At 43.9% G+C, this 11773-nt stretch overlaps 1 protein-coding gene across 2 annotated transcripts in view; it reads right to left on the reverse strand.

Moving 5' to 3' along the window:
- PPAPDC1A (phosphatidic acid phosphatase type 2 domain containing 1A) overlaps nucleotides 1–11773 on the reverse strand; it is a 137214-nt gene that overhangs the window by 80563 nt on the left and 44878 nt on the right. For both annotated transcript variants that reach the window (XM_012001075.1, XM_012001076.1), the window contains exon 2: nucleotides 6677–6785. In XM_012001075.1, coding sequence (XP_011856465.1) covers nucleotides 6677–6785 — 109 coding nt within the window. The remainder of the gene's footprint in view (nucleotides 1–6676; nucleotides 6786–11773) is intronic.

The raw sequence follows: 11773 nt of genomic DNA on the forward strand, positions 1-11773 counted from the left end.
ATCTCCCTTGGTATTGTTTTCTCTTCTGTTAATGTTTCCATGTCTAATTTTAAAAGAATCAAACCCAAGGAAATCCTAGGATGAGCCCAGGGTAGGAAGATGGGGAGTGGTCAGTGCTTATTAAATGAGACCTGAGAGAAAACAAAGAATTCCAGACAAACACTGCTGCAGAATTCAGAGAACATATTGAACCCTTCTTGGACTTGAGTTCTGCTCACTTGTTATGAGTATGGGGCTGCTGAATGTACATACCTAGGTTAGAATAACAAAGGCTAATGTGTACTGAGAACTTACTAAGGACTATGGTCTATTCTAGACACCCCATGCAAATTAACTCGTTCAATTCTCAAGCAATCCTAGGTGGAAAAGGCTCCTTACTTAACGAATAGGAAACTAAAGCACAGAGAGGTTCAGCAACCTGCTGGACGTCACACAACTAATCAAGTGGTAAAATGAGGATTTGCACCCAGGTCACCTAAATTAAGTTCTACACTTTTAACCACAATGTTACAGCAGTTCCTACCCTAGAAAGCAAACATTAAATAAAATACAGTGCATGCTTTTTTCCAAGTTAAAAAAGAAAGGCAAGGCGGCTTGTTTCCAGGTCCAGGTCATAGATAAGTCAAAGAAATTTCAGTGACAGCTGTCACAGCTTAAGCACCTACTATGTGTTAAGGACTTACCTCACACTTTCCAATCTTCTAACTACTCTGTTGTGGAAAATATTATTCCCATTGTACAAATAACCAAACTAAAAATCATAGAGATCAGTAAACACACAAATGCACACAGCTAGTGGGAACAAGATTCCCAGACTGGGTTGCCATGCTCCTGGGTTGGAGTCTTGAATCTCGGTGATTCCCTTAGCCCAAAAGCTTTATTTTACAGATGGGGAAAATGAGGCTGACAGAGATTATATATTGAACACCACCTTTAAAGTTACTAATTGTACTGCACAGTGCCCACACAAAGAGATAGCATATGCATCATTTAGCAGGATCTGGGATGTGGCTAGTTTTGTATGTAGCTTGTTCCACAGGCTGGGAAGCCAGAGCTCTGTACAAAAAAAAAAAAAAAATGTGTGTGGAATGGTCTCAGATTAAGGAGAGGTGGGTTTAAGCCCCAGCTCTGACACTTATCTGTTCTTTGTCCTTGAGCAAGTCACTTAACCTCATTAATTCTGTTTCCTTATCTATAAAATGGGTATGATGATAATAATATCTATGACAGGTATTATTCGCAGGATTTCAATTCACTAGCAATTATGGAATGCTGATTAGGTACCATGCACTAAGTAAAGTGCCATAGGTCTGTCATCCCCATTTGATGTTCTCTACAGCTTGATGAGACACGTTCTTAAAGACGCCTTTCACAGATGAAGAAAGTAAAGTGCCAGGAGGGGTGGTGATCTTCCACATTTGCATAGCTAGTGAGTGGCAAGCTGGGAGTTGACCCGTAGTAGGCCACTATGGAGCCCATACCAACTGCCCATCAACAGGGTCCAACAGAGAGCTACCATCCAGCAAATGCTGGCTGTTGACTAGTATTTCATTATTTTCTGGAAAAGACTGTTAAAAGGGTATCAGGATCTTGTCACCAGACATATAGGATTGAAGGATTTTCAGTTCAAGCCCACCTGCACCCTGAGATCTGAGTAGTGTGCACCTTTGAGTAAAGGAAGGAAGCTGGGGAGAGAAAAGGGAGCCTAATTCTCCCAGGCACCCTGACCATACCCTAAATGACCAACTAGGGTATGGAGCATCCACCCATGAATCAACACAGGAAGGGGCGCCAATCCCTGGCCAGTTCTACACCCAGAAAGTGGGTCATCCTCATGTGCCGATGCAAGGCACCGTGCACCATGCTGCCTGGGCACTTCCGGGAAACCACAAAATGTGGAGCAGTGTGTTTGAGGGGGGATGGCATGAGGATGCCAAGGACTTCTAACAACCAGAAGAGATCGAAGCCAGAGCAGCCCTGATGTGAGGGTGTTAGCCAGAGAGGAGCTTGTCACTAGGGTTCATTCACGTCAGACAAAACAAATCAGTGGGCCCAAAGTGCCTTCATTTCTGGCTTTTGACAGAAAGGTGTGTTGCAAAGTGATTATAAAGACAACTTTAAGACACTCAGACACTTGGAAAAGGTCCTGCTGTGGGTAAACAATTACATCCCGTCACAGATAAAAGAGCTGTCTAAGACTCTTAAAAAGAGCCTAAAAATTAAAGTGTCTATCATGATCCAGCCTTGTCTCTTTTTCTTCCTTCTTCCTCCCCAAAATGACTTCATTTCTGTCTTCCTTAGAAGCATCCTATCCCAGAATAGAAAACCCTGGTATCAAATCAACACAGTATCTATCAGTAATAGTCTATGAGAATAAATCTGGACCTATCACGGTCGAAGCAAAAAGAGAAGAGGGCAAAGAATAGGGCTTGGGTGGATTTCTTTTGGAAGCCAAGGAAAAAAGTTTGCAAAACCTATCATTCCTTAAACTCCTTACTGAGTCTTACCTATTCCTCAAGGCTTTTTAGTGAAGCACTGTCCACCTTGTGTTCATGTCTGTGCCCCTCCCTAGACTTGAAACCGTATCTTATTCATCTTTCCTCATGGCAAGTGTTTCATAACCATCCACTGAATTAGGTTGTAATTAACCAATCCAAAGCTATCCTCAGTCTAGCTCTATCCCTGCCCCATTCTTAGCCCTTACACATAGATACTCCAAACAGACTCTATTGACAGGACCCACGTGGGCTCACTCTCCATTTCTCTGCCTTTACACGCCTCTCCACCTAACCAATCACCAAAGAGGCATCAAGCAGAGTGCCTCCAAGTGAGAGTTTGCACTCACAGCCGGTGCTCAGATCCTGGTCCAGCCACTGATGGTTGTATAATCTTGGACAAGTTGTGTAATTTCCCTAGTTTTGTTTTCTCCACTGACATTATGAGATTAACAAAAGTGCTGACCTCAAAGGATTCTGAAGATTAACTGAGATGTTCTTTATAAAGTTATAAGCACAGCCCCTGAATTCAAGAAATGTTTACTGTTGTAGATGATGAAGAAGAAAGAAGAAGGAAGAAGGAAGAAGAAAGAAGGAAGAAGGAAGAAGGAAGAGGAAGAGGAAGAGGAAGAAAGAAGAAAAGAAAGAAGAAGAAAGAAGGAAGAAAGAAGAAGAAGAAGAAGAAGAAGAAGAAGAAGAAGAAGAAGAAGAAGAAGAAGAAGAAGAAGAAGAAGAAGAAGAAGACGACAACGAAGAAGAAGAAGAAGAAGAAGTTGTTCCCTAGAAGTTTACCTGGGCCTCTCCTCTGGCCCTTTTCAGATTCCATTTTGTATTAGAGTACCATCCTAATGTACCAGCGATCCTGGAGGGTCCCTGAAGGTACACCCCAAGTCTCACTGGACTTCTTATCCACTATAGCCCCTATGGTTTTCTTTACCCATAGCAGGCTCCCTGAAAATGTCCCCTGAATGTACAAAGAAACAACTACTACAGATAACAAAACATGTACCAAAAAGCAACAACTAATACCAATGAAGTTGTCCTACACAAAAAGTAGGTTTTTAAAAATGTTCTGATAAACCCCTCACACTCAGCAAGCAACCGGTACCTCTTTTGAATAAGGAAACAGCCTTCCGTAAAGGCCTTGGGCATATCCCTGAAATGCTAAGCAAGACTTCTGAGTGCATCTGAAAAGAATTCTCAGCCAGTCTCTCTGGTCAACAGGAACACTGGGTTGTCAAGGGAAACAAGCTCTTGGATTCAAACAGTTCTAACTACACCCAACTTTCAGGGTGACAGACATCACCTGAGCTAATGGCGCCACAGACAGCGAAAGTGCAAGTTAGGAGGCTTCCAGTGACATCATTGCCATTTACTCTGCACTTAATTCCCTAGCCATTATTCTGTTAATTTTCTTGTTACATTTGCCCAATTGGCTCGTCTAACTTGCACACACATGACTCTAGAAGCATTAATTATACAATAAAAGAAATCCAAGTCAATACTAGCTGCTTCTAAAAAACACCTTGGTAAGAAAGTTAGAAAGTTCACCTTTTGATTAAAACATTCCAACCAAAATTAAAGGAGACCCCAGGACTTTTCTATGTAGTAAATAAAAAAATTTGAGCTTTCAAAGAAAATCAAGCCATTTTATACATCAGTGAAAATGGATGTTCTATTACCAATTATTCTACCAACGTCTGAAGGTTTTAAAGGACCAAAATAATACAATGCTTTATATTAAATTCTTAAAACCCAGGAGAACAAATCTTTTTTATGGGGTGACAAAATATTTTTCATCTTTGCGTTATAGGTATTATAAATGTATCTACTGCTTTCCTTGTGTTATTATGGAATTGTACTAAATCGTGCAACCAAATGAACGAAATTCATCAACTGCTATTAATGAAATAAAAGGTTGAACTTATTTCATTAGGAGAATAGAGGGTATGAATCACTATGTGTGGCTGAATATCCTTCTGTTCTCTGAGAACGCCAGTGCTGAATAAGCCCTCTACTGACTAATTTCTACCACCACCAGCATGCAAATTGCTCCATCCTATTTGTGCCTGTAGCCAGAATATTTGTGGCATTTGTATCTAGACTTCAAAACAATCCATTGTTCATAAATCTAGGACACAGTCACAGATTTCTCACAACATCCCATATGAACATTCATCTCCAAATTGTGTTTTTACAACACATGAAATGTAAAATGTTATGAAAAATAGGAGTAACTGATAAATAGAAGCTTCTCCCTATTAAAGCCATTGAGTAAACTCATTACACATACACTGCTTCCTTTATTTCTAGGATTTATAGAAGATTTGAGTTACAGCAGAAATGAAAAAAGCCTGATTTTAATAGCCATGTGTTAGTAATTCCCTACTCACAACAACCCTAATTTGTCAATTTCCCTAAGATTTATAAAAATCCAGTTTACTTTCCAGTAGAAAAGTAATTATTAAGAAGCAATTAAAATAATACTTTAATGCTCGCTGGCATTATGAGCATTTCCAAGAGTTTGCAAAAACACAGATCTTTCCAATCATCACTAATTAACAAAATTTCCTCCACAAAATCAGAGGGATTTCTTTCAAAATACAAAAATGTTCCCTGTGTGTCTATGAAGTTTCTGGAGCAGTTCCCAGAGAGGCACGAGACACCATGGCAGGTCAACAGGAACAACCTTCAAACTGCTGGGAGGCTGCCCATCCAAAAGCGACATTATCGTTCCATAACAAAAAGGAGCTTAAATATTTCCTCTGCTCCAGAAAGGTTGGATGGTGATTCTCCAATTCTCCAGGGCTTCACTAGCATCAGCAAGGAGTCCCAGACACTCTGCCTCCAACCCTCAGGGCAACCTCTTGGCTGAGAGCTGAGCTCCAAGAGCTGGCTGCTAGAACCTGGTGCTGTGCTCACTAGCTATGTGACATCGGGCAAGTTCCCTCATCTCTCTTGGGATGCAGTTTTGCATCTGTGAAATGTGGACAACAATGACATCTTCCTCACTGGGACGCTGGGTGGAATTAAATTAGACCATCATTTCTTAAGCTCTCAGCAACAAGCCTGGCATGTAGGCAGTGAAATGTAAAAGGTTGTGGCAATTGCCATGTGGCATTGGGGGTGGGGGGGTAAAATTTATCTCAATATATTCACCAGCTCTATGGGTGCTTGCCCATTTATTCTAGAAGGAGAGAGACACAAGACACTCTCAAGAGGTTGAAGCACAGGGTGGTCTTATTAGTGGCCAACAACTGACCAGCTAAAACCAGAAAAGAGGTTAACAGAGCTATCTGGGTACCTTCATTTGGGCAGAATCAAGGCTTATCTTAAAAAGAGAGTGGACAGAAAATTCTCATCACTGGCTTCTAGTCTTCCTTTACTGTAACTCAGCATAGCCCAGACAAGCAAGTCCTTTCTCATTCTACAATATTGGGCAATGACTTGTAGAAAGTAGAAAAATTCCTCTTCAAAGCTCGTCTTAGTTTTAAAGTAAAATAGGCACTAGGAATAATAGCTTCTTACCCTAAAGCCTCCTATCAACTGTTAGTTCTTACACTTTAGCCCAGTTAGTTGCTCTGGCTTGTTCAGGCATGTCTAGACAGGCCGAGGCAAGTCTTAGCTTATAGCTTATGCCCCTTCCTTATTTGAAAACGTTATTGCTTCTTTAAATCCTTCATAAGCAACTTTCTCTTTTCCTTTGTTCTGCCTTGCCTTTACCTATTTAAGAAAGTTTTAAGCTGTTAGCCAATCAGGTATTAGTTTTGACTGTGAGGTCCGGCTCCAGCCAATGGAGACAGGACACAGTAGCAGGGACAAGCTGCATAAGGGATAAAAATTGCCTCCCTCCTTTGTTCAGGCATGTTCTCACCATTGTTCCATCTGTGATGAGCACCCTTTCTGCAGAAAGTAAACATTGTCTTGCTGAGAGAATTAAATCTATGTTCTTGTGCTATTTCTTTGTGGCACCAGGGAACAAGCATTTCTAACAGAGTCCTTCTCACATGACCAAGCAGCTCCTATCATGACAAGGAACTGGATTTTAATTTGATGGGCTGCTCACCTTCTCTTTCTCTCAGGCCACCCACTGTCTTCAGGGTTAGAAAAACAAAGATGAAAACTCATTTGGTTCATCTTTGAGAGAGCAGTCAAATAAGGCATGAAATCACGGTACTTACAAACATGAGGCGGGTAGGTATGTTATCTGATTGCACCAAAGGATTTTTATAGAGCCAGATCTCTTCCGGTTGGATGACTCTCTGGAACGGATCCAAAAACTCTGTAAAACTGAAACGTAAAAAGAAAAGTACATAAAGGTTAAGCGTTCTGTTGCTGCGGGAAGTTCCCAAGGAGGCCCCCCACTATGCACCCTCAGGGGGGAGAATCCAGACTGCTGCAGAGGGGGAAAGAGACAGGCCCTGCTGTCAGTTCTCACTGGTTCAAAGGCTTGGGAAGGACTGAAAGAATCACTGAGACTTTACAGACTCTTCCATCACCACCTGCCAGCAAGGACAAATTCCATGCATAAGGGAGCAGCTTTGTGTGTACAAAGACTCCAAGGACTTGGGGTTCCAAAGTAAACTGGAAACTGAAGTCAGAATGGGGCAAGGCCAGGGCAGCAACATGGTCTCTTGAAAATAAAATAGGCTTGAGGTGAAACATAAGCGAGGGAGTAACTGGCACAGCTGCCCGTGTGCTGTCTTCATTGGTTGGGCAATGAAAAGCAGTCACTGCCAAGAGAAAAACTAAGAAAGGGGCAGAAATGCAGGGGTTTGCTTTTTCAGATCTCAGCCATCAGGCCACCTCCCAGCCCTCCAGCCAATCTTTACTGAGGAACTAAGTTCGGCACCACTTCAGATGCAGTTGGAGAGGGCAAAAGAAGCCAGGTCATTTGGGGCTTTGAGTGCCAGGCTAGAGGACTTTGATTTTGAGCCAAGGAGAGGTTTGGTAAAGGAGCATGGAATGGGAATTCCAATTCAAAATGGTGGCCCTGGCCATGGTGAGGATGGGACTCGGAAGAGAGAATAGAAGGCAAGGTGGGAGGTGCTGAGGTTGTGGCAGCTGTTCCTGCAAGAGAGACTAGCAGACTGGAGAGGAAATGGATGGCATGGAGAACCTGTGGGCAGGAGTGGCTGAAGCTGATTCCTAGGCTGCTGGTTTGGGCTTCTGGAAAAAGGATTCCCATGATCCAAGATGAGGAGTGCAGGGGAGCAGGAGAGGAGGAGAAGCTCAGCTTTCTCCTCCTCTAGGAAACCCTCTAGGGTGGCCAGCAGTCTTGGTTTGTCCATAACTTTTCCAGTTTCAGCACTGAAAGTCCTATATCCCAGGAAACCCCTCAGTCTTCAGCAAACCAGAACAGTTGGTCACCTAAAGCCATCCCAGTCTCCAGACAGAATCAGGAGTCCCACAGCCCCGGTTTCTATCCCAGATTTGGGACGTTGTACGAGTATGTTCTGTTTGCAGCTTCAGCTCCCCTGTGAGGGTAGCAGGGCAGGAGCCACTCCAGGGCTGTCACCTCAGAGCCCAGTAGCACGGCTGGGCCACTGAAGGCACTCAGAGACCACAGAAGTTAACATCTATTTGGGACTTTGAACAGGTGACACTGAAACTATTCTCACTTTGATCAGCCTGACTCTCAATTCTATTGCGTATCTAAGAAACCTAAAATCCACCCATCTTCTGTGTCTCTCTCCCTGTCTCTCCCTCCCTCCTTCTCTTCCCCCTTCTCTCCCTGCCTCCTCTAACGGTGACGTTTTAAGTCCTAAAAGTCTGTATATTTATGTAATTTCGAAGAGCAGTGGTACCCATGACCGTTCTGCTCAGCACTGGGCCCCCAGCGCCTCTGCCTGGCACCCAGACATCTCTTGGTAGCTATTTGCTAGATGACTGAATGGACTCCTGCAGTGCCATCATCACAGAACTCAGTCAACCCTTCACCAACCCTGAACCTGGACCACTTCTATTACAGAATCCCTACTGCATCCCTTCACTAGGGTGCAAGTCACTTCTGCTATCAGTCTTCCAAACCTCCTCTAGAGCTGCCTGGAGGAGCACCCTCTCTGGGCATCAGAAACCTGCTCTCTGCCCCAGCTCGCCAGCTGAGCTGCTCCATGCTGTGGAGCAAGCTGCTTCCTCTCCCAGGGCCTCTGCAATGGGGGAGGCTGAACTAAATCCGAGACTTCAATTTGAGAAGGGTCAGAACCTTCTAGAAAACACCCTACCACAGACCTAAGACTCTACGTGAACAGTCTGGTAATGTGGATTTTAAAACACTATGATGGGCCAAGAGTCCCCAGCATTGAACTAAATGACACCTAAGGGTCCCAGAGCCTAGCATCCAAGGACAGGACATCCTGTAATTTAACTCTTCTCATTAACAACTCTTCCACCCACTGCAGGACAGGCTCTAGAGTCAGGTCCAGCAGCGTTCAAACCCCAACTCTGGCACATGGTGAGTCATTTAACATTTTCTGAGCCTCAGTTTCATCATCTCTGAAAGAGACACACCTTACAGAGTTGGAATGAAAGTTAAACGATGGAATATATATGTAGGGCCTGACAGAAGAGAAACAAAAACTAAATTGTATTACTATTATCATTTTACTCTAGCCTAAAGCTGCATGTTTTTATTAGACAGTTTTCGGGCTTTGTTTGATTTTGTGACAACCTACTCCCTGCTCCCAAGTGTTTTTAAGACATAATGAAATGAAGTGAAATGAAATAAATTTTGCTTGAAGGATGTCTTTAAGAATGTGTAGTATATCTCTGATAACCAAAGCTTCAGAATACTCCAGTTTCTGTAGCTACATAACAAATTACTTCAAAACATTTTATTTTGCTCATGAATTTGTGGATCAGGAAATTGAGAGGGGCTCATCCTCTAGGTAGTTCCCACTTAGCATCTCTCATGTGGGCACAGTCAACGGCTGTCCACTGACCAAGCTGTTAGCTGGAACCCCTGCTGTTGTTTTTCGTATAACAGGACACAGTCTCTCCCCTCTTACCTCAACTTCCTATTCTGGGGGTGGGGGGAATCAGTGACACTGGAGATGACTAGTTGCTGTATTATGGATTTGAGTTTCATTTGGCTATAAAACAATCTTGTTGGGAGAAGTAGGGGGAGAGAACCTCTTCCCACACACACGTTGAGACAGATCCCAACTGGTCAATGATCTTGTTTGTAAGAAAGAGATTCTGTTGGTTGACTGCCTAAAGAGAAAGGTGATTGGCCTTCAGATCATACCAACTTAGCTAGCATTGCTAACCAACTGTTGCAAGCTCTGAAAATAAAAGATCTCAAACCCCACCCCTCCACTAGAAAAACCCTTCCTCTCCAGCACTGTGGCCTCAGGGTGGTCAGAATTATTCATAGCTACTGGCTTCCCCCACAGCAGGTATCCCAGGAGAACAAGGCAGAAGCTCAAGGGCTTTTTCCAACCTAGTCTCAGAAGTTGTGTAGTGTCATCTCCAGTCAGAAGTGAATCCTAAGGTCAGTCTGGATTCCAGGGAGGGGAAATGACTCCACCCATTGACTGGGGTGTGGCAAGTTCTTACTATAGAAAAGCAGATGAATGAGGGATATGGCTGCAGCCACCTCTGAAATATACTCTGCCACCCACAGGGTGCTACTGACACTGTGATGGCCACACACTTCCACTCTGTGAGACCCCAGAACCTTGACTCCTATTTCTTCTCACACAGCCAGCCACAGGGCAATGGGACCAGGTACACCACAGAGCACCTTCCTTCCTCGTCTTGTTTGTCTTTCAGGTTTTGTTATCCTCCTGGCAATTTTTCTAAAGCCTGGTGCACCCAGCATTTTGCACAATCCCTCACTCCACCCTGAGTAGCTGCAGCCAGAACCCATCTATTAAGCAAATTATATCCTCTGGGAGCAGCAGTACTAAGAAAGATCGATGTCCCTTCTCCAGCCATGCTTCAGCCACTGGCGTCTGTCTCAAAGAACGCAGACAGTGGAGCTAATATGCAGAGGACCAAGGTCTTAATAAAGCTTAAGGATCTTAACAGGGACAGAGGAGGGCACAGAGTGGAATGGAAAGTCCTGGAGAGGTTAAAGGTGTTCCCAAGAGAGGACATGCCCAGGCCTGGAAACATCCTTCCACAAGCTCTTTGGAAGTGGTTTGGAATCCAAGAAATGGGATCCCTGCTTCTAGGGAAGGTGTGAAGGCGTGGTCTCCAGCAGTGTGTTACATTGGCGGTTCCCAAACTTTAATGTGTCCAGGGATCACTGGGAGGCTTGTGACCGCAGATACAGAGACAGCAGGTTCAGAAAAGACCTTAGAGCTAGCATTTCCAGCAAGCTCCTGGGGGTGCCATGCTGCCGATTTGTAGATCAAACCTTGAGTCACAAGGGTCCAGGGCAGCAGCATCTTGTGGGATCTTGTTAAAAATGCAGAATCTCCAGCCCCACCCCAGACCCAGTAGATCAGAGTCTGCATTTAACATGATCCCCAGGGAATCTTCTCCATGACTGTGGTAGAAGGTGGGTCACATCCATGTATTACATTGGTGCAAAAGTAATTGCAGTTGCTGCCTTTTTTTTTTTTTAAAGCATAGCAAAAACCCCAATTGCCTATGCACCAACCCAGTACAATCTAAATCTAAACCCACCTCACAAAGTCATTAAAATCATCTCAAGCACCACTTGTGTCATGGGGGGAGAAAAAAAATGTAGAAAACAAAATGAAAACTCAAAGGCACCAGAGCCTGAAGCCATTCAGTGTAGAGGACTATAGCCTGGCCAGCCTTGGTAGCTCGCAAGTGTCAGTATATTCCTGGCCAGCATAATTATGGACGTCCTTGAGTTTTTTAAGAAAAGGTTAAAGAAATTGCAGCAACTCTTTGACCACTAGAAGGTGGGTAAAACCATTTAGTTTACTTTTATTTCCAATAAATACAGAAATAAAGCCCAGAAGGCTCTGACAGATCCAAGGATGCAGAGGTCTTTTGGGGATGAGGGTCAGGCCTGTTGTTCTCACTGTGAAGGCCTTTCCCCTTCTCTGCAAAGCCTTCATTAAGAATAGAAGAGCTTTTGGGAGGCCAAGGCGGGTGGATCACATGAGGCAAGGAGTTCGAGACAAGCCTGGCCAACATGGCGAAACCCTTTCTCTACTAAAAACAAAAAATTAGCCGGGTGTAGTGGTGCGTGCCTGTAATCCCAGCTACTTGGAAGGCTGAGGCAAGAGAATTGCTTGAACCCAGGAGGTGGAGGTTGCAATGAGCCAAGATCATGCCACTGCACTCCAGCCTGGGTG

This window comes from Mandrillus leucophaeus, unplaced genomic scaffold, assembly GCF_000951045.1.
Source record: "Mandrillus leucophaeus isolate KB7577 unplaced genomic scaffold, Mleu.le_1.0 Scaffold65, whole genome shotgun sequence".
NCBI lineage: Eukaryota > Metazoa > Chordata > Mammalia > Primates > Cercopithecidae > Mandrillus > Mandrillus leucophaeus.